The sequence below is a fragment of the Eublepharis macularius genome, chromosome 13, assembly GCF_028583425.1.
Source record: "Eublepharis macularius isolate TG4126 chromosome 13, MPM_Emac_v1.0, whole genome shotgun sequence".
NCBI classification, from domain to species: domain Eukaryota; kingdom Metazoa; phylum Chordata; class Lepidosauria; order Squamata; family Eublepharidae; genus Eublepharis; species Eublepharis macularius.
The window spans coordinates 70891698-70915142 of record NC_072802.1 but is presented as its reverse complement, the minus strand read 5'-3'; the positions used below and the strand labels follow the sequence as shown (position 1 = coordinate 70915142).

At 44.3% G+C, this 23445-nt stretch overlaps 1 protein-coding gene across 9 annotated transcripts in view; it reads left to right on the top strand.

Annotated features, from left to right (window-relative positions):
- Positions 1-4938: 4938 nt before the first annotated feature.
- The window catches only part of ATXN2 (ataxin 2), a 59638-nt gene continuing 41131 nt past the window's right edge, over positions 4939-23445 (top strand). For 5 of the 9 annotated variants that reach the window (XM_054995796.1, XM_054995795.1, XM_054995794.1 and 2 more), the window contains exons 1-5: positions 4939-5009; positions 14782-14818; positions 20896-20955; positions 21845-21916; positions 22896-23046. In XM_054995796.1, the coding sequence (XP_054851771.1) occupies positions 20923-20955; positions 21845-21916; positions 22896-23046 (256 nt within the window). In that variant the 5' untranslated portion in view covers positions 4939-5009; positions 14782-14818; positions 20896-20922. The remainder of the gene's footprint in view (positions 5010-14781; positions 14819-20895; positions 20956-21844; positions 21917-22895; positions 23047-23445) is intronic. The other 4 variants (XM_054995791.1, XM_054995788.1, XM_054995790.1 and 1 more) reach the window with 1 other exon arrangement.

The following is a 23445-nucleotide window of genomic DNA, read 5'->3' as shown; positions in this document are numbered from 1 at the left end:
GACAAGCATTCATTATATTGCTTTACATATTATCTATTGCTTTAAATATGTACTCCTGTGTACCACCTGTGCTCCATGTTGTCTAACGACAGTCCTAGAATTGCTCATGCTACAATAAAATTGGTTAGTCTTAAAGGTGCTACTGGACTCTTTGATTTTGCTTCTACAGACTAACACGGCTAACTCCTCTGTTCTGTTTCAGTATTTTTTCTACTCTGTATTGAATTTTTGCTAATACTATCTCTTTTAAACTTGTATCTATTTACCTTATGGCATTGTTTATGGAGACGTCCTTGATACTGTGTTGAAATGATACAAATTGTACTAATCTCACACTGTGTAATCCGACTTGAGTCTCAGTGAGAAAGGTGGACTATAAATGACATAAATAAATAAATTCAGATGCTCTAACAAGGTCGTTGTGAGTAAAATATGCATTTGGGAGCACACAGCCAGAAGTGATATTTATTCCTGATAAGAAAGTCCAATTAATTTGGATTTAAAAAAAAAAACCAGAAAGAAATATGTTAAGATGCTTCTTCACTTGAACGGTGTGCTTTTAAAACCAAGTGTAATGTTAAAATTAAATAACATATGCAAACTGTAAATTAGCCCTTTTGCCCCACTGTGGCTGCGGTGTTGACATGATAGGAAAATATTTATAGAAATGTGCAGGGCTTTTTTTCTGGGGAAAGAGGTAGTGGAACTCAGTGGGTTGCCTTCAGAGAAAATGGTCACGTGGCGGGTGGCCCCGCCCCCTGATCTCCAGACAGAGGGCAGTTTAGATTGCCCTCCGTGCCGCTCAGCGGTGCGGAGGGCAATCTCAACTCCCCTCTGTCTGGAGATCAGGGGGCGGGGCCACCAGCCATGTGACCATTTTCAAGAGGTTCTGGAACTCCGTTCCCCCATGTTCCCCCTGAAAAAAAGCCCTGGAAATGTGTATATTTTGCATCATACTGAGTCATTGCCCCTTGCCTTTGAAGTGGCCCTTACAGACTAGGAATGGCAAATCAGCATAGCTTGGTCAGAAATGCACAAGAAAACTCCTAAAGCATAGGGAAAATTACTTAGTTTGCATGTTTGCCTTTTCATAGCAGCCTTATTTTGAGCTGTCCAGGGAAGAAAAAAAATACCATTAGCATACAATGTGATCCTATTACTTAGAATTGAATCTCATTGTGTTCAGCGGTGTTTACTTCTCTGAGAAGGGTTGACTGCCTCTTACCAGTAAAGTTCTTACTGGGCTGTCACACCTGGAGGACCTCTGGCGAGCAGGGGCATGCTGAACCAAGGAGTCCCTACAGAACTGTTAGTGCCACATGGGCTAAGCTTGCTCCCAGGCATGCGCAGGATTCCAGCCTAATTTTTCAAAGCCTGGGAAGTAAGTGATCTATTCCTGTAACTGCATTTGCTGACAGAATCACCCTTCGGTTGCTACCCCTCTCTTTCCAACCTGTATCTTCCTCACTCCTCTTTGAGATGGTTGATGGGGAGCAGGAAGGGGTTTGGGGCACACACCCCTGGTTTAGCTTTGGCTTAGAACCTTCGTAAAACTCCACAGACATTGATGGGACTGCACCTATAATACTTTAAAATCTTGTGAGCTTAAAGCCAGCCAAGGGACAGCCTTTGATTTGCAGAGAGAGGAGAAAAGTGTTTCCAGAGAAGTTGCTGTTCGTCTGTTGCAGCAAAATAAAAACGGAGTCCAGTAGCAGTTTAACGACTAACAACATTTGTGTTGTTAGTCTGTATGTTTTTGTGATGCATCTAATAAGGTGAGCTCTGACTCACAACATTTTGTTTGGACTCAAAGTGCCACTGGACTCCCAGGAAAAAGACTGAAACGCAGGGCTTTTTTTCAGCAGAAATGCAATGGAACAGAGTTCCGGCACCTCTTGAGGTGGGCAATCTAAACTCCCGGAGGGCAATCTAAACTCCCCTCTGTCTGGAGAGCAGGGGATGGGGCCACCAGCCATGTGACCATTTTCACGGAGGGTGATTTAAACTTTAAAGAACTTCCCCCTTGTTCCAGCTGACCCAAAGTGACATCATTGTGCGGTCCTGGGAGCATGCGTGCACTTTGTGCACATGCATGTGGTACCAGGGGTACTACCTCCCGCCAAGAGTTGCCCCGTGCTGGCCACTGAGTTCCACCACCTCTTTTCCCAGAAAAAAAGCCCTGCTGAAATGTATCAATTGCATTATTTCTGAACTCCGTATTTTCAAATGGGTGGGTGGGAGAGGTAGGAACCAAGCAAAACATCACAAACTAGTGAGCAAGGTTTTTTTAAATTTCCCCAAAACTTTTAATTATGCCGGATATTAAGCAAAACAAAAAAGAAAATATGTTGACAGTCTGGAAAAATCATGAAGCAACAGGTTTCAGGAATTGTGCAGATGGAATTAAATTTGTGCAAGGTGAAAAAAGGGTCTTATGTTGCACTGATCCTCTAAAGGGACTCTTGTAGGACCTTCAAAACTAATGTCTTTTTAGCTGAATTTTAGGCATGTTTCTTGAGAAGCATGTCCCCAAGTGTTCTCAGGGTTTACTTGCAGAGGCTACAGCCGCTTTGCCAGAGTAATCCTTTGCCAGATTAAATGACATTCCGCCTCAGGGAGTTGTACAATTACCAGTTCCGTCTGTGGTGAATAGTTACTGTGTTGGTCTTGAAGATATTTCAGCTTCAGGTAGGAATGTCACAGCTGCTTTTCATTTCATGGCCTTTGACCCTCCTGCTTTCCCTTCTCTATAATACACATCTGCCAAATCCATTTCGTACATTGGATGATACAGATTCTGCTACAGAAAAAAAGAACATTAAAAGCTGGCATTTAAAACCACCTGGGGTGCAGTCTATTTTACCACCTCAGGGCATTGCTACCTGTCTACCTGAGGGTTGGTTCACATGTGCAATGGAGTAAGGTGGTAGAATTGTCTCTGTGTGTATGTAATTTCAGAGGAGCTGTCATATTACACTCTTGTATAAACAGTTCAACAGTAACTTTTGTAAAGGTTCTTCAAATGCAAGGAATGTGTGTGTATACATGTAAAACATGTATGTATGTGCGTGTGGGTGTTATGTGTTGTCAAGTTGCCTCCGACCTATGGCGCCCCTACAAATGAAAGACCTCCAAAACATCCTATCATTAACAGAACTGCTCGGATCCTGCAAACTGGAGGACGTGGCTTCTTTTATTGAGTCAAGCCATCTCATTTTGTGTCTTCCTCTTTTCCTACTGCCTTCCACTTTTCTGAGCATTATTGACTTTTCCAGAGAATTTTGACTTCTCATGATGTACGATAGTCTCTGTTTTGTCATTTTAGCTTCTAGGGAGAATTCTAGCTTGCTTTGATCTAACACCCACTTTTTTTGTCTTTTTGGCCGTCCATGGTATCCGCAGAACTCCCCAGCACCACATTTCATATGAATCGATTTCCTATGCGTGTGTAATATTATGTAATATAAATATTATATACATATACATTTTATATGTGTGTATATACACACACACACATATACACATGTCTACACACACACATATCTATAATTTTATTTATTATATGTTATGTCATTTGTAGTCTGCCTTTCTTACTGAGACTCAAGGGGGATTATACAGTGTGAGATTAGTAGAATCAGTATCAAGCATATTTCTATAGTATCAATTTTATATATACGTGTGTGTGTGTGTGTGTGTGTGTATATATATATATATATACATACACACTAGTATGTATATAATAAAAAAAACCCTCCATGTAAACAGAAAATTAGCAGGAGAGATCCAGGCACTGCCCTGTCACTTTGCTCCTTTTCTTATCGCAGGGAGGGTTTTTGAAAGGGGATTTATTTTAAAGTACTCTGCGTTTCAATTTATAACCCCCCTTCAGCCAAATAACTTCCCGTGTAACCAAGACACCAAAGGCAGTGATCCTCAAAGAACACCAGAAGGTGTTCTGAGGGGCTCTTCAAGGTGCTCCAAGTCTTTTATTAAAGAGCTGTAAAGAGCCCAGTAGCACCTTTAAGACTAACCAACTTTATTGTGGCATAAGCTTTCGAGAACCACAGCTCTCTTCGTCAGATGCATCTGTAACGTAAGCTTTCGAGAACCACAGAAGAGAGCTGTGGCTCTCGAAAGCTTATGCTACAATGAAGTTGGTTAGTCTTAAAGGTGCTACTGGGCTCTTTACTATTTTGCGACTAACACGGCTAACTCCTCTGGATTTATTAAAAAGTCTGGGTAGGGAAAAGACAGAAAATCCTCCCCCTGCCCGCGACATCCTCGCTCCCACCGAATGTGTGTGTGTGGGGGGGGGGGGGCGCAAGTTCCCGGCAGCGGCCTAGCCAGGCGTCGCCACTCTGCGCGCGGCCAGAGGCACTCTTGCGCGGCTCGCCGCAGGGCCGCCAGGGCGGGCGCGGGGAGAGGGCGACGGCGAGGCGGGCCGGCTCCGGGGCTGCTGCGGCTCGAGGCAGGCGGCGGGTCCCTTTCGCCTTCCCGCCGAGCGCGGGGCCTGGCGGGGCTGAGGGGAGAGAAGGACGTCGCCGGCGCGCCCGCCCTCCCGCGCTGGGTCCCTCCTTCCCGGCCGGCCTGGGCTCCGCCCCGCTGGATCCTTCCGCGCCCCGGCCTCCCTCGGCTCGCCTGCCTCGTCCTCGTCGCCTCGCCCGCCCGCCCGCCCGCGGCCCCGCTGTTCCCTCAGGCGGCTGAGGAGAGGCCCGACGCGGAGCCCGAGCCGCCAGGCCGCAGAGCGCGCGCGCCATGTCCCTCAAGCAGTCGCCTCAGCCGCCGGCAGCCTCGGCCGCCCCAGCAGCCTCGCCGCCGCCGCCGCCGCCGCCGCCTTCCTCGGCCTCGCCTTCGCCTCAGCCGCCGCCGCCGCCGCCGCCACAGGGGGCGGCCCAGCCGGCGGGCAGCACCCGCAAGCCCCCCGGCGGCAGCCCCGCTCCGGGCCCCGGCGGCCTCCCCGCTCCGGGCAGCGGCCCTCCGAGCGGCGGCGGGAGGCAGAATATAGGCAGGTGGGTGCCCAGGGGCTCCATGCCGGCCGGGCGGAGGGAAATGGGTGCCCGGGCCTGGATCGGGGGCGGGAGGCCGGGCGGAGGGCAGCGGGGAGAGGGGGGATCGGCCGGGCCCGGGCTGTCGCGGGGCGGCGGGACCCCGAATGGACTCGGGCTGCGGCTGCCCGGGCCGCTCCGCTCCCGCTTTCGCGGGCGATGCCAAGCAGGCCCCCGGGACGGGCCTTATTCATACTGTTGTTGTTATTATGGTTATTATTGCGACGAGCGAAGCCGGGCCCTGCTCAAGCCGCTCGGCGGCATCCTCGGGACGCCGCAGGCCGGCCGGGGGTGGCTTGGCCGATCGGGGCGGCCGCAGCGCCCGCTGGTCGGCGGGGTGATGCCTCGAAGCCGCCTTCCAGGGCGGCCGGGCACACGCCGCCTTGCGGGCCGGGGCAGGAGGCCGGGCCGGGCGGGCCACGGGGGTGGCTGTCGCCCTGCGCCGGCTTTACACATTGCAAAGGTTTTGACAGCTTCCCCTTCGAGCAGCCCGGCGGGGCCGGGAGGGCCTGCGGGAAAGGGTCGGCAGGGTCGTGTTCTGCAAAGGCCTGGGTGCCTTGAAACAGGCGTGGCGCCCCCCGTGTGAAACCCTCGGGTTCCGGGCATCTTAGAAACCTCTCCGTCCACCATCCCAGGGATCGGGGGGAGGGAGGGCGGGCGGCGGGGGCTTCGTGCTTGGCATCGCCCAGGGAAGGCGGCTGCCGGCGGGGAAGGAGGGAGCGGGGTCCAGCGGCTGGCAGCCGGTTTGGGGGGCGGCGGGGAGGTAGCCCTCCTCGGGTTGCATGCTAGAAGCGGATCTGGTGGGAGGGGGCCGCGAATGCTTCTTTTCCTAGAAGAGAAGGTACCAGTGGGGAGGGAGGGTCTCCTTTTCCCGACCCCCCCCCCCCCGCTTTTCTGCATTGCTTTACGTGCAGCTCCTCGGAAGAGGCCGGAATGCCTTGGGAAGGAAGGCGGATAATACACGACATCAGGGGGAGAGGCATGCAAAAGCTGCTCGGCCTCCATGTTGGGCATAGGCTGGAGGGAGAATACCGCATCGTAGAATTGGGGGGGGGGGCGAGCGCTCTGCCTGGCACTGCCCGCGGGGAAGGCAGCGGAAAGCGGAGAGCTCGCGGTTGGGGCTGCTGGGGAGGGGCCCGAAAAAGGACGGGGGGTCTGGCCGGAGGGGGGCGGCCTCTCCTGGCGTTCCCCTCTAGTATCCGGGGCGGGGGGGGATCGTGGGGAGGGGGATTCTCCCCGTCGGGCCACGGTGGAAGGATTGCCCGGGAAGGCGCCGGGAGGCCTGGAAGCAGCGGCCGCAAGCCCGCTTGCGAGCCAGCCGCGTCGGTAGGAGGCCTCTAAGGCCGCGGTTGCAAGAAAGTCCGATCGGGCCTGGCCCGGGAAGGACGTCGGTGCTGCCGCAGGTGTCAACCCGGGAGAGGCCCTCGATCCGATCCGTTCCTCCGGTTAGTGTTGGCATCGGGGGTGGGCTAGGGTGGGTCCTGCGTTTCAAGGTTGGGTAGGAAAGCCTCGGCCCGGGCGGAGGGCCCCGCGACTGGCTGGTCGCGTCTTCGCGCCGAGGCAGGCCCCGGCCGGCCGGCCTTGGTGCTGCTTCAGAGAGGGGCCGCATGACAGCGCAGAGCCTCCACGCCTGCAGGTTCTTCCTCCTCCCTCCCTCCCTCCCCAGTGCTCAGCAGTAGGCCGCGCATTCCAGTAGGGCCTCCTTTGCCAAAACCGGGTGGATTCCGGGTGGATGCCCCTCCCGTTGTCAGGGGAAGAGGGATGTGGTGAAGGCTCAGGCTAGCTGGCATGTGCTGGTCTTGGGGGAATCCGTGGAGGGAAGCCCTTTCAGATGACCCTTTGCAGCACTGGTGCTGTACTGTAAATTGCATTGCAAACATTTCCAGAACATTTCAGGTGTCACTTAAAGTACAAAATATAAGGTTCACAGACAGTGGTGGATGTAATTAAGCATGACTTTCTTTTTGTCAGATTAAAGCCCAGATTCTGTACCTGCAGAAAGTGATAGTATTTTGGACCAAATAACATGCTAGAATGAACGTATGTATAAACAGTTTATATTGGTATGCAGATGTGTTTTAATACTTTGACAGTGCTAGGCTTTCCCATCCCCTTTTGTATTTATTTTATTTACTGTGAAAGGCACAGTATGGCTCCTGTTCTCCTGAATGGTTAAGGCTGCTATCTGCAGAATGCGTGGAATAATTTGATCTCATTTCCAGGTAAATGTTTAGTAGATCAGAGTGTTAGCAGCAAATTCCATTGGGACCAGTAGGACTTGATTACATTTAAATACACATCGTCTCCGGCAGCATTCATCATTCTTCTCAAACTTGGTTCTGCATGCACAAAGAGGTATTAGGACTTAAGCTGTGCAGAAGTACATCAAAGTTGCGTATTGCCAATACTGCTTAGGTTGAGTCTAAACTGTGAACCAGAAAGTTCCCAGTTCAGATGTTATTGAGGAATTTGTAAGGCAGCCTTAGGCAAGTCTCTTTATCTCTGATCTATCGTGGATTGTAGCTGTAAGGATTACAGAGACAAAGCACTGTAGAAATGCTAAGTATTAGTACTAAAGCTTAACCCAGGGATTTTTTATTATGTATTGACCCTTTCATAGGTGTCTATAATAGAAGTCTGTTCAATGCGTTTTTCTCACACCCTTCCTCCAAGGAGTTCATGGCAGGGTGGAGTGGGGAGAGAAGATACAGGGCTGTCTGTTCTCCATTTCCCCTTACGACAATCCTGGGAGGTAAGTGAGGAGGCCAAGAGGGAGTGACTAGTCCAAGTTCACCCAGTGACCTTCATAGCAAAATGTGAATTTTAACCCATTTCTCCAAGATCCTTGTCTGACACTAGCCACCATAATACACTGGGTGGTGCAGTTACCAAAGAAACATGGCTGTGTATAGCTGGGGCATAACATACAAGCCAGTGAGGTGTAGTGAAGAGTGTTGGACTGGGGTCTGGGAGACGGTTTGAATCTCTGTTCTGCCATGGAAGCTTGCTGGACGACATCAGGCCAGTCACACCCTCTCAGCCTAACCTACCTCACAGGGTTGTTCTGGGGGTAAAATGGAGAGGAGAACTATGTAAGCTGCTTTGGGTACCCATTGGGGGAAAAAACAGGCTATGAAAGAATTAAATAAATCTCAAAGATAAATGTAATATTAGCATATAGAATATCTTTGTCTCTCACAGCTTGAGAAAATCGTTTCCTATACGAATGAAGTTACTGCTATATTTTATTTATTTAAAACATTAGCTGCCTTTCTACCTTGCAGCACCCAAGGTGGCTTACGACAAACATAAAATACACAAAAATACCTCCGTTTAAAACCATAATCTGAAATGTTCAATATATATCGAATTAATCAAATGCAGTTCTAAATAAAACCCTTCAGCGGCTTCCTAAAGATTGAAAGTGGAGAGACTAGCCAGGCCTTCCTGAGGGGATTGTTCCATAATTGTGGGGCAGCCCTCTCTTGTGTACTCATCAGGTGAGCGTCATTGGTTGATGGGACAATCAAGAGGGCCTCTCCCTGTGATCTTATCCCCCCCCCCCCGCCCTTAGGTGGGGTAACAGAGTAGAAGAATAGAAATATTATTGAAAGGAGTTATAAAGCAAGACCTGTTTGGTGAAGTCATCTTTGTGTGAAAAGGTATTTGGGGGGCGGGGGTAAGAACTTCTTTTTAAAGAACTGTTTGTGCATACTAGCAGTAGGTGAGATTACAGTAGAAATAACTATGTTTCTTTCTCTGGTGTTTACCTCTTTAAGTTGCAATATAATACAATTATTCCTAACCCTTGGGCTAATTGATTAGATTCAGAGGTGGTGGCCTGTCTCAGATCAGTGCTGATAAGTGAATGTGGGAAGTTATCCAGATCTTGAAAAAAGTGTTGGTGAGTCCATTGAAAGTGTCCCTATCTGATAAAGGGAGCTTAACTCTTGAAAGCATAGCCCTTGGAAATCTTGTTGGTCTTTACAGTGCTACTGGACTTGAATCTTGCTGTTGTAGTGCAGACCAGCACAGCTGTCCACCTGAAGCTAATTGAAAATGTATGTAAAGAAGAGTAAAAGTACTTCTTTTGAACCTAATTTGTGTTTCTAAAATAGATTTATGTTCTGGCTCTCTGTAGGGAGTCTTTACTGTGTGCTAATATAGCTTAGGAATTGTAGTGTTCTGATCTGAGACCGGTAGCTGCTGCTCATAAGCTTTTGAATACCTTTTTACAATTCTCTGTGCTACAGCTCTAATTTATTGTACATTATAACACTGCTGAGGTGGAATGGCTTGCTGCTGTCTGTTTGAAGTCAGTTTTTTCTACATGAAACATGAACAAATAGTTCGTTTTTAGCCATTGGGAATAAAAGTCTGAAGGAACTGGGTATACACATCTGCTGTTGTGGCAGCAAGTGGGAACACCTACTGTGTTTGACATGTAAACCTTTTCCTCAAAACATTTGTAGGGAATATGACAACTTTCCTTTCTCCGCAAACTAGATTTTCTATAGCACAGCAATTCCCTACCGCAGTATTCATCATAATTTTTGATGTGCTAAATCAGCTTTCATTACTGTTAAAACAGTGATGAGACCTTGAGCCCCTCCCCCCCCACCCGCCAGTAGCTAATCAGTACCTATACAACCACATCTTAAGGGCATGTACATGTGGAGTATAAATAGGCCATTGGCACAAGATGCTAGACTGCATTTTATTTACAATATGAGGACTAAGAAGCCAGGGGAGTGATATTGGACGGACTGGAGAAACTGCAGTTGCTTGTTTTTTCAGCACTACAGATGTGCCGAAAGTATGAAAGAGACAGCAATGAGAGAAGGCAGGAGAAATAACCTGTTTGTGAGCAAAGTATGCAGAAAGGTGTGGTTCCTGTGACCCAGGTAGTAGAAGGCAGAAGGGTCTGAATCACAGTGTGGGTGGGAGGGGGAGAAGGAAGAGGCTAGACAGCAATTCTAAGCATCTAGCCGTTCTTCATGTTTTGTCCTCACATGGCCAAATCTAAATTAGTCCTGTTGTTTAATCAGAAGTAATTTTGTCAGTCCCATCTAAAGGAATGTCATTTAAACAAAAGATTTAACTGATCTAAGAAATGAAGAGGTGCCATTAAATCCTGAATCTGGAGAAAATTTTTAAAAATCACAAATGTATGTATACTGAGGTGGTTGAAAGTAGCAACACTGCAACTGTAGTAACCTTTTGATCGTAGCAAACCGAAAAATATTGGTAATCTTACTTAGACAACATATTCCCCCTTTAAAATACATGAATCCATCCAAATAAATTACAGAAAGTTTTGGTCCACTGACAGTGAAATCCTAAGCAGAGTTCTCCAGTCTAAGGCCATTGATTTCAGTGGGTTTAGACTGGCACAACTCTGTTTAGGATTTCACTGTAAGTGGACTAAGTATTTATTTGTTTAGCCTATGTTTCTTACTCCAGGTGGTCTAAAAAATACAGAAAACAAAATAGATGGCATAAGCTATTCAGTGAACAATGCAGTAGGAAAGCGCAAACAAAAACTGTCTAAGGCATGAAATACCATAATGCAGAAAGAAAGAATACTAAGAGTTTTGTGGAAACCTCTTTGCCATTGGCATAATCAGTCATTTAGCAGGTCAGTAGGAGTTTCACTTTCTGTTTTGTTGAAGTCAAACTGGTTCGCAAATTAGATTTCATTGTGCAGTTGTTCATAGTTCACTTATGGCTCTATTCCAACCCACATCATAAGATAGTGTCCCACTGGACTGTTTTTTTCTCCTCAGGTGTGCTGTCTAGTAGTTTTTAAGTGTGCGGTCTTCTAGCTCAGCACTCTTGGGAGCTAGATTGAGTTACTTAATTCAAGTAGTTTAGAACAGCTTTAAAATTCGTTTCTCAGAGTAGCTTCTGGCACACAAGTCCAGCACAGAAATAAATTCAGAATAATAAAATCAGTATTGAAACATTTAATTCTGCCAGGATTCTAAGCATGTAGCTAAAGTTCAGTCTCTTAAAGTCAAAATGAAAGCGTTGAATTTAGAATGGTATATAGGAATGCTAGTAGATATCTCTCTTAGAGTATAGTCTTGCACATTCTTATTTTGAAAGACTCATAATTTGATTCTGTAGGACTTCATTCTGCATCAACATGCATAGAATTGTACTATATTTATGACTAGGTCTGTATACTTAGCCACTGCAGTGACTGGTTGTGTTTGGATTTTGGAAAGTCAGGTCCAGATCTCCACTCTGCTTTGAAATTTGATTGATAGCACTGGCTAAGTCGCTGTTTCCTAGCCTCCGAGGGCTGCTGCTGTCCTGGTAGAATGTTGCTGTGCTTTCCTTGGGAGAGGGTCTTCATGCACATATAACAAAACTAATTTTCCTGATTTGATCTCATGTTTTGTGATATCACAGGAAAAAAGGATTACATGAGCAAGTTTAATATATGATCAGTACTGAGGTCAAAATGAATTTAAGGATTTTAATGAAAGCTACAGGGACCTTTGATGTACACTGTAGTTCTCAATTGATTGCCCCTCAGCATTTGAATGGGCAATTTTAGGCTACAGATTTCAGAGAGCAAGTTCTCAGGTGCCCCTTGTGTATGCACATATATTGGTTTATTTGTAGCATAGGCTTGGGTTTCTAACACATCATCAAGGCCGAAGCTCAGGTTACCTTAAGTAGCCTGAGTACCATGCACATACAAGCAGCATCCCACAATTCCTGGCAGATGCCTCTGTAAATGTAGCACAGAGGGAGTACTCCTCTGAGTCCCTGCAGTGTAGAGCGTGGTTGTCAACACTATGTAAGCACCCAAAGGTAATTGAATACCAGTTCTGAATGTACCAGTTTGTCTGATAAGCCCAATTGGTTGGAAGTAATACAAGCTTCATTCATTAATGTTTTTAAAGCATTTCTAAGGTTTTAAAATTCTAAATTCAGCAGAATTTTAAAGAAACTGTCTCTACAACAGCTCCTGGATGTGTACTGAAATTCTTCTAGGTTTACATTCTGTGTTTGCTAGTGGGAGCTAGCTGTCTGGTGACAAAGTTATTGCTATTGGGTTTGCTACTGTAAAATGTTAGAGCTGATTGACTGCGTGCACAAAGTACCTGCAGTTATCTTACATACTTTTATTTATGAATTGTCACTCCAGTCAAGTGTTACCAACATACTACTGGATGAGGCGGAGCAGATAGAAACCGACAAGAATTTCTGGGTTTAATGGTGTCAAGAGGGCAGGAAGAAGATTTGCTCCCCACCTTAATAGTGTCCCAGAATATATTTCATATGAGTTGCCATTCACTTCTGGACATGATGTTCTGGTGAGGGCAATTTCTGTCCACCCATCCCTCATTCTGGGTGGTTCAGGTCTTGCTGACAGATCTTATGGGGAGTTGTGTGCTGAGTGTTATTGTTACCCATAAGGGTGGTTGCAGTGTACTGACATCCTCTCCACATACACATCCTGCCTGCTTTCACGATGGGCCTTTAATTCTGATAGGGTAACGATGCTCTGGATTCCTGGTACAGGCAGAACTAGTTGCTGACGTTTTAGCAGCTGTTTTGAATGCAGTGGAGACTTCTACACGTTAAATGGTATTTGCAACTGGAGGCAGGGCCTTAGCAGTGCTGCTGGTGGATACTGTGTTAATTTAACTGTTCCAAGATTTGCTTTGCCCAGTCAGATGATTGTGGCTAATTGAGGGTTCTTCAGAGTCTGCTGTATTGTTACATGTAAAGTACTTGAAGTATACTTGAGTGAAAGGAACTAATTTGTATGTTCATTGCGGTAAAGGCAGGAGGGAACCTTTATGATAAAGCAATAGAGCCAAAGCAAGTAGCCGTTCATTCTGTAACTGCTGTGTGGAGCTGTGGTTGGAGCTGACAATAAAAACCGATGTTCTCAAAATCTGTACATGATCCAGAATAGGTTGAAGGAAATAATGTTAAAACAGGGATGTCAGTTTCAGTGCCTGATTTATTTTGATGTTCACAGTTAGTTGTCAGAACATGCATTGTTGAGCCTTTAAAAAAAACTTTTAGAAAGGAACCATTGTGCAGATTTGCAGTATGTGTGCAGTCATACCACCACATGGGTTGGAGAGTATGTCCTGTGGAATAGAAACTTGGACTTCATATTTAGTGAAAAATAAGACTGTTCTGGGAAAGATATTGCATATAATATTGATAGCAATACTGTTCAACATGGGCCATGGTGAAAGCTGGCTTCCATTGTCAGAAAGGAAGGTGTTGGTTGCAAGTAAAACACATTTTTAAAGAACAATATCTCCCCTACTGAACCTAAGCCTAAGTGCAGGTAACTGGAATGGATGCATATTCTTTTGTTAATCCCCACTTTCACCTGCATCACTTTTTTTTTTGTTGTGTCACATCTCTATGGATCTGTCAAACTGTGCTCTGTAAAGCACCGTGCATGTTGCTGACACTAGGTTAGTAATAATTGGCCCATATTGTATGTGCAATAGGGTTTTTTTTTGAAAATTACTTTTATTTCAATTATTAACAAAACTGTTTACAGTATGAAATACAACATGGGTAAATCATTGAAAACTACATAACAGAGAAAGGTAAAACATGGAAAGACAAATTCAGGTTGAATGTTCTGATATATTTTGGATTATAGATTCAGGATTGTTTGGTATATTTTATTGGGAGGATATAGATTTTCTTTAGAAATGTATTCAAAAAAGGGGAACCATTTTTCCATAAAATTTGTTGTTTGGGGGAAATTTTCGGCTTGATAGATTCCATCGTTGATTTTTTCAAATAAAAAATGGTCCCACATTTTAGAGTACCAACTGGTAATTGTCAGTACAGTATGTGATTTCCATTTTAGAGCAGTTTAATTTTTTGCTGCCATTAAAAAGATACTGATGAGGTCTTGTCAAATTGATGGGATCTCCATATCATCCCATTGATTCAGAAATATCAGCACAGGTTCTTTGGTATTTTGTAGCCAGTTAACAAAAAGATTTGGTGCAAGATTGTATTCCACAACTCTTCTATGTAATGACATTTCCACCAAGTATGTGCAATAGTTGATACCTATAGAGTAATATTACAGGCATACAGGTCTCTCAAAGATAGCATACATTTCTAAGAAGTAAGGGAAGCCTATATTTATCGTACAAAATATGTGCGTGAATGATTAGAGTAGGGTTTCCCAGACATAGTTGAGCACTTAGTATTGGCTTTCCCCCCAGTTAATTTTGATTTGGAACAAATAAGTCTTAAGCACTGTAACAAGGCTATATCTTGCACATGTATTGCTATTGGGCACTCTCCCTTATTGTTCATAATTAAAACACAAGATACTTGTAAGCTTTCTAAGTATATGCATTTGACCTGCATTCTTTCAAACAGGAGCTGCTTTTTATTGAGGCTAGTGTACTTTGAGGTGATGGAACTCCCAGGAGCAAAGACTACAATGTACATTGTTGAAAGTTTTCCCCTTGCAAGTGGTAGACAAAATTTAAAGGCCTGGATCATGTGAGTTCATTAGGAAGAGTTTGAGAAGTGGATAACTTTCTGTTGTGGGGACTGCATGATGCTTATTGAAAACAGCCTGTCAGAGTCCTGAGTTCCAGTATCTGTTGTTCCTCAGAGCTATGACTAGGCTTGCTGTTTTTCTTTTTTGAGAAAAGATAAGAGTTCTGCAGTCTAAATTTCTTCTTTGTTCACTCTCCTCTCTCTTTATTAATTTCAGAGGTCGCAGCAGTGGCAAAGGGCCGCCTCAGCCTTCAGTAAGTATATATTTTAGTATTCCGCTTGGTGCATGGTGTTGCTGATGCTTGTCTAATAACAATAAATACTGTGGTGAAAAGCAGAAGGATTTAATATCTCACTGTTGAACCCATCTCTTACAATAAACGTCAACCTTTTCGGTGCCAGATGGATCTGTGTTAAGCATTGAGGGAATGCTGCAAGACAGTTACAAATCAGATTATATTTGGGAGTTATGAAATACTAAATATGTTTTCTAGATATCTTTGGCAACTGTTAATATATAGGCACAATAGTATAAAGGTGATTGGTAGCAAATAAATACTTTTATTTCTGTTTGAAGCTTGAAACATTAACTCCTGCCTTTTGTAGAGGACTATTAAAATAACAAAAATTGCTAGCTGTTGTTTAATTAATGACTATTTGTTGTACATATAATTAATATTATTTCTGTATAAAATTTAATAATAACAGTTGTCAGCTACAACTGCTACTGGAGATGCAGTGAACTGGGTGGAAGTCTAAAGTGTATGTGTTAGCTCAGTTCCATCATTGTTCCCTTGTGGTGAGAGGTTGAGTAAAGAAATAAGTCTGTCCTTGACATGGCCTTGAGATTTTCCACTCTTATTTCTCATATTTGAGAAATTGGGGCAGGGGGAAACACAACTTATGGTACTTAAAGTGATGTCAAACTGATTTAAGTACATGTTGTAGATTTTCTTACGTGCCTCATGCCTTATATTGCTAGAACTGCCCAGGTGCTTCATGCCTTGTATTGCTAGAAACATTTATTAGTGGTACAAGAAGCATGGAACCATTGCTCTCATTTATTTTATTTATTTAACAAAATTTATGACCCACTTTTCTGCCCTCATAAGGGCCATCAAGGTGGCTAACAAATTAAAACACTGGCTACCCATTGTTTACCGTGCTCAGTTCAAGCTATTAGTTATCACTTACAAAGCTCTTCACGGCTTCGGTCCGGCATACCTATGGGACCGCCTCCCTCCCTATGCTCCTCCACGGCAGCTTCGCTCATCTGAACAGAGTCTTCTGCAGAAGCGAGGCTGCACACGGGTGAAGTCAGCAGCAGCCCTTACACTGGCTTTCTCTGTGGTTGCCCCTGTCATGTGGACTGACCTGCCTGAGGAAGTCAGAAGAGCCCCCACTCTCCTGGCTTTCTGTAAATGATGCAAAACCGACCTATTCAAAAAGACTTTTTACTCAAATGGGAGGGATGTATTGTAGGGATGGGGTCTCAGATGCATCGCTAACGAGTTGGAGATCATAGACATCGCTAACGAGTTGGAGATCATGCCTTGTATATTATCTGCTGCTTTAAATATGTACTCCTATGTACAACCAGCGTTCCATGTTGTCTACTGTTAGTCCTAGAATTGATTATATTTTGCTTCAGTATTTTTTCTACTCTGTCTTGGATCCTTGCTGATGCTATGTTTTTAAACTTGTATATGTTTACCTTATGGTATTGTGTTGAAATGTACTTACTTGATACCGATTGTATTAACCTCATACTGTCTAATCCGCCTTGAGTCTCAGTGAGAAAGGCGGACTATAAATTATGTAAATCATCATCATCATCATCATCTTCTTCTTCTTTTAAAATGATTAAAGCCAACCAAAGCAGCAACAACAACAACACAATATAAAAACCTGAACGAAAAACATACTAAAATATAAAAAAAAACATTGGGCATGACGGAGGAATCACTGAGGGTATGCCTAACAAAACAAAAACGTCTACCCTCACTGGTGGAAGATGGCAACAGAAAGAGACGGACGTCTTCCTAGGGAGAGAGTTCCAGAGTTTGCATGCGACCACTTAGAAGGCCCTCTCCTGTGTCACCGCAAGTCCAGTCTCAGAAAGTGGGGGCACCCAAAACAAAACCTTCAAAGAGGACTGTAGTGGTCAGGTAGATTTATAAGGGAGAGTTGCTGAAGCGTAGTGGTTGGGAAACAAATCAGAATTTGCTGGTTCGACTCCCACTGCTGCCATGAGCTCTGCAGGTGGCCTTGGGTAAGCCACTCCTCTCAGCCCAGTTCCCCAGCTGAATTGTGAGGATAATAACGCTGACTTTGTTCACTGCTCTGAGTGAACACTAATCTGTCCAGAAGGGCTGTATATAAGCACACTTTTCTTGTTATTATTATTATATTGTTGTTATTATAATTGGTCCTTCAGGTTTGGTGGCCCCAAACCCTATAGGTCTTTGAAGGTCAAAGCCAGCGCCTTGAATTGTGCCTGGAAGCAAATTGGGAGCCAGTGTAGATGGGCCAAGATTGGAGTGATACAGTACTTTTATGATCCACTCCAGTCAACACACTGGCTGCAGCATTCTGCATCAGTTGAAGCTTCTGAATACTTCTCAGGGGCAGCCCCATGTAGAGCACATTGCAGTCATCTAGATGTAACAAGGGCATGCACTGTAGTGGCCAGATATTTTCTGCACAGGGGAGGCCGCTGCTGGCTAACTAGATGTAAGTGGTAAAGTTCAAGTCTGGTCACAGCTGCCACCTGCTTCTCCAGCAGCAGGCCTGGTTCCAAGAGTACTCCCAAACTATGGACCTCTCCCTTCAAGAGGAGTGCGATCTCATTCCGAATGAGTGAAACCTTAAATCCTGGGTCAGACCTTCCACTCACCGGTAGTACTTCCATCTTGTTGGGATTCAGCTTCAATTTATTAGCCCACATCCGCTGCAAAACTGCCTCCAGGCGCTGGTTCAGAGTTTCTGCAGCCTTCCTGGGATTGGCTGGGGGAACAAGATAGAGCTGAGCGTCATCCACATATTGGTGACAACTCAGCCCAAATCTCCTGATGGCCGCCCCCAGCCGTTTTATTTAGTTATTAAAGAGCATAGGGAATAAGGTGGAACCTTGAGGAACTGCCCAGGCCAGAGACCAAAGCTGAACAGCAGTCCCCCAGTACCACCTTCTGAAACCTGTTTGGCACGTAGGACCAGAACCACCACAGAACGATGCCTCCCACCCCAGCCCAGAAAGGCGGTCCAGAAGGATACCATGATCAGTGGCATCAAGAGCTGCTGGGGGATCCAAGAAAAAAAAGCAGCGTCCCATTCCCTGTGTCTGTCTCCTGGCGTAGGTCGCCCACCAGGGAGGCCAAGGCTGTTCCAGTCCCGTAACCAGACCTAACTCCAAATTGGAAAGGATTAAAAAAAATGGCCCCGTCCAGGAAAGCCTGAAGCTGTCCAACCACCACCCATTCAGTCGTTTTGCACGGGAATGGAACATTTGAGACTGGTGGATAGTTGTTGCACTCTCCTGGGTCCAGGATAGTCTTCTTTAGAAGCGGGCACACCATAGGCTGTTAAAAGGCTGGGGCAACCACCCCTTCTCTCAAGGAAGCATTGGCCACCTCTTAGACCCAGTCAGCAACCTCTCCCCCGGCTGATTTAAGTAGCTGGGAAAGGCAAGGGTCATACAAGCAGATGATAAGCCTCAAACCTTCAAGTATCCCGTCTGCATCCGTGGACTGAATCAGCTGAAAAGTGTCCCAAACCACTGGACAATCTGCACCCTGGCACCCTCTGGCCGCTGCTCATGTGGAGTCGAAGTTAGAACAGATGCAAAAGAGCCTGTCTGTAAAGTGCTGCGTCAGGTGGCCATAGCGGGTCACCAAGCAATCTTCTGACCACCCAGAAGAGCACCACTGGCCTACACTGTGCAGACGTAACGGTGGCAGAAAAGAGTTCTTCCCTTGCTGCCATCGCTGCCGCAGAGTAAGCTTTAAAATGAGCTTTCCCCTGTACCTCGCTGGATCTCCAGACAACAAGTTGTGTTGTCTGGAAAGCTCTTCCTGTAAGACAAGACAAGTCCCCTACTTGACTGCTCACATGACTTAACTCCTAACATGTTTTTTTAGGATAATTGGTGATGTCACAATCCAGACGTGCTTCAGTATAGACATGGCAAAATAACAGCCAGACAATATGAGGCAGCCCAAAGAGAAGACTGTCAACTGATTAGTTTTTATTCTAAAAGATGGGCTTTTCATTTTTCCTCCTCTCTGGTTCATAAAACTAAAATTGACAGAGGAATGGAGAGAGGTTCCAGTCTTCAAGCTCTGGGATCGCTGCGCACGCACTTGAGCAGGCCCACCAAGACCAGCTGCCGGGGCAACATTTCAGTGTTTCGTGAACAAGGATCAGAGACATGTGTATGTTAGTTTGTAAGGACATTGTATGTTTTGTGCTGGCAGGATGTTAACCAGGGGGAATTAGCTACCAGGCAGTAATACATCTGAATTATGTCAGAACCTCCATTTTTATATGCCTAATGCTTGGCTGAAGATGTGTATGCTTAAAGTCAATTGGTACCTCCAAAATATCTATTCAGAGGCCTATGGGAGTCATAGGTTGGGTAACTTCTTCATCTCCCCCCCCCCCTTTCTAAAGTGAATACATAACACCGTTAAACTGTCGCTTAGTGTGAGCGTACTGAGTGCATGTGTGTGTGTGTGTGGGGGGGGGGTGTTGCTAGCTTTTCTAGGTGCATGCATCTATGTTTCATGTAGTATTACTAATTTTAAATTCTCAAGTAAATGGATGTGTCTACTCCCATCTTTCCCAACGTTAGAGCTAAGATATTATTGCTTCTGCTTCACTTTAATTATGCTAAATAATTATTTAAATATTTAAATAATGTTAGCAAAACTGTACTGTGGCAAATATACTGTGTGCAAGCCTGGAACATGTACAAGTATTGGGGGTTTTCCATGCTTCATGTCCCACACTTAGCCCATCTAACGCGATTGATTTGCAGCACCTAACAACTGTAGATAAGCAGAGACTGCAGTAACATATGTGAAGCAGAAAATTTTCCACAAAAAATATAACATTGGAATTTTTTCTGCCCCTCATCACTCACTGCTTGTTGCCATGTAAAACAATAGAGATATTAAAATAAGGTAGGTTATTATTAATGTAAAATTGGTTATAAGCAGCAAGCTTGATAGAAATAACTGCTTCAAGGAAATTAGAATCCTGTTAATAGAAATGAAAATTCTGTGATTTCTGTAAATAATACAGCTTAAGAATATTTGCATAACTATTCATTTTACATCATTTTGAGATTTATTTATTTCTCTTCTGCATAATTTTTGTTTCAGCTAGTTATTGGTTATGGCAGAGAACTGAAGCCCAGCTCTAACTTATGGAAGTATTTTACATCCCACTGCCATTGCCCTGATACATATTCAAATATACGTAGGCCAGGCTTCCCCAGCAAGGTGCCCATGGGCATCATGGCGCCTGCTAACATCTTCCCGGGCACCTGCCAAGTGTTTTTAGAAAGTGGGTCAGGCCAAGCAGGACTTGTGATTGGCCACTGGAGATCTGATTGACTGTGCTGATTAAAATAAAGTTATTTTGGTGACAACTGGCACCACAGTGTTGGTTTTATTCTCTCATACCGAATTTCAAGTGTGTATTTTTAAATTTCTCCTCTTGTCCCCTGCATCTGGGCTGTGTGTGTGTGTGTGTGGCTCCACCTCCTGTGGTGGCCATTTTGTGGATGAGTCTACCATCCAGTGCCAGAATTCCAAAGGTGCCCACAGGCTCAGAAAGATTGGAAATTCCTGACTCGGACTGTGTGTGGGTATAGGGGTGTCTGTATGTATACCCACTCTTATTAAAGTGGGCATCTTATGACACTGAAGTCTGTGTCTATTAGCTTTTTGCATTTCTGTGAAATTGTAATCTGTGAAATTGTAATTGTAATTTCTGTGAAATTGTAATTGTGAAATACAATTTCTGTGAAATTGTAATTCTGTGAAATTGTTCTGTGAAATTGACCACAGAAATGCAAAAAACAATTAAGACTGTTAGCTGTCTAAAATATTTGACTTGGTGGGATTTGGTGACTAGGAGAGTTTTGCAGTTTTCATCTTCTTGTCAGGTTAGTACAGCACACGGACAAATAATGCCCATTGTCTTGATTCAGAACTGGGTTAATCAAACTGTTACTTGTAGCTTCCTAGGGTTTTCTGTCCCAATCATTTGAATTTTTGTGATATGAAAGTAGCACTATGACGCCTAATGAGTTTTTCTCTTGTTTCAGATTCCTTTTCATGGCATCTATGCAAACATGCGAATGGTTCACATACTTACATCTGTTGTTGTAAGTTCTTTACCTATGGCAAAATCACTTGCAACTGCAACATTCTCTGAACATATCACAGTGGTTTAGTAAGTGTATGTGGAAGACCCCTATTTAGGGCCAGGAAATTTATGCACTGTCTCTTTTCGACGGGGTTGGCATAGTACTTGCTCTTGGCCTCTGGCCTTCCCATGGAGAACTGAAGCCTTACATTCTGCACACTGAGCTACACTTTAAAATGTTGACAGTTGGGAAGTGAGAAATGAGTCATTTGGGCAGCCTCCCAGTCTTAAAAAAATTGTGCCGTTAGTCTGTGCTGACTGCGCCTCCCCTAGTATATTTGCAAGAGCTTCAGATGTACTTAAAATATTTTCATGGGCACCGTTTGATTTTGCACCCTCATTCTGGAGTCTCCTCCAAGCTTCAGCAGCCTTCAGAAGCAGCATAAGACCTTATAATGTGGCACAGTGATTAGGAAACCCAGCTTCAGGTTCTCACCGAGCAGCTGGGTTTGAGGAAGTTGCTATCTCTTGCCTTAATCGGTCTCAGGGTTGTGAGGATAAAGTGTAGCTCTGAGTTCCTGGACGGGAAGGTGGTATGCAAATGTGATACCTCTGACTTCCGGGGACTTCAGGTTAAGTCAGCAGTGAATGGAGAATGTTTAGTGTGACAGAATTTCATTCTGATGTTCAGCTGTTTTTGTTCAGTTTTATTAACGGCTGCGTTATACATTGGTGAGTTGGGAGACATTAACTGGGAGCTGGGGAGGGTGTGTGTGTGTGAATGAAGACTCTGCCCCTAAGTTGCATGAACTGCTTGTTGCTATTTCTCATTGCTCGATAGTGCTTAGTTGTTTAATCCCTGTATTGGAATGAGAATTCCTCTTTAACAGCTTGTGTTTTGCATCTAGGGATCAAAATGTGAAGTACAAGTGAAAAATGGAAATATGTATGAAGGAGTTTTTAAAACTTACAGTTCTAAGGTAAATTCTTTTCTTGTTACTGTTCCCATCTAACTGCTTGGCAGGACAGAACTGTTTTGAATGCAGAAACAGTGCTGGGATCTGGCCTGTTTGGTTGTTGCTTGAAGCTCCAGTGCACAGAATTAATAAATGTGCAATTATTTATTATTATTATTATTATTATTACTACTACTACTACTATTACTATTACTATTACTATTACTATTACTATTACTATTATAGTCTGCCTTTCTCACTGAGATCTAAGGTGGAATTACACAGCGCAAGTGAAAATACAGTATAACCAACAGCTAGTGAAGGATTTACTAATCTTTTCTGCTTGGAAATAATTGACAATCCTTAAAATAAATGTATCTCTGTTGAGTATTGTGGTTTTGTGGTGGATGTTTCTGAACACCAGCAGGTTTTACTAGAATAATTGCTGGAAACTGAAGTTTAAATGTTTAGTGATGACAACCCGGTGGCAACCACACAACTCAAAATACTATGCTCAGTTTCTTAAACCTGTAATGCAGATAAGCAGGTATAGTTTTGCCTGTGGATAATTTAAGGATCTGATGTGGGGTTCTGTCAGCGTACTCCTTTTATTTTTTCCTTTTGAACTGTTTGTTGGTTCTAAAGATAATGTTGTTATCTGCCAAAGAGCACTTTCTGCACCATGCCCCTGTAGAAACTTTGAGTTGTTATCGGTTGTGGGACAGAACTGAGTTTGAGGAAGTTCTCTTTTTGACCAGCCATTGAAAATAGTAACAATCACTTAGCTGCTTGTTGATACAGTTTAATTGAAGTTGATTAACTGGTTGTGTGAGTAATGGCATGCCATCATTCTTGTTTCTCAGAAAGATATGCACATTTCTGTTGGTTAATTTCTCTAGGAGTTTTAATTTTACCCTGGCTAAAAATTGGAAAAGATATTTATAAGATTATCGTGTTACATGTGTGCACTCTGGACAGTAAAGATTGCTCCCTTGTATTTCAGTGTGATTTAGTGCTTGATGCAGCTCATAGAAAAACTGCAGAATCCAGTCTGGGGCCAAAACGAGAAGACATAATAGAAACTATCCTGTTCAAGTCCTCAGATTTTGTTATGGTGCAATTCAAAGACATGGATTCCAGTTTTGCTCGAAGAGGTATGTTTATATATGTGAAAATATTCTCTTATACCAGTTTCACTTTTTGATTTTATTAAAGGCTGCACAAGTTATTTCTAGTTAGGATATAATTAAAATTTCAATTCCAGTAGTTTAGGGTAGACAGTACTGAGCTAAGCTGCTCTTCTAGTTTCTTGGTCAGGGGCCTTTCCTGCAATAGTACTGGAGAAACTAGGGAAGACCTTATATACATACAAAGCATGTGATTTGGCACTGAGTTATAAATTCTACCAGAGGATACCCCCATTTGAAGCAAACAGTCTTTGGAGTTAACCAAGAGGATGCAGCCACTTGGAAGCTTTACAGTGCAATCCTGTGCAGAGTCACTCTACTCTAAGACCTTTATTTTCATTGAGCTTAGACTGGAGTAACTCTGCA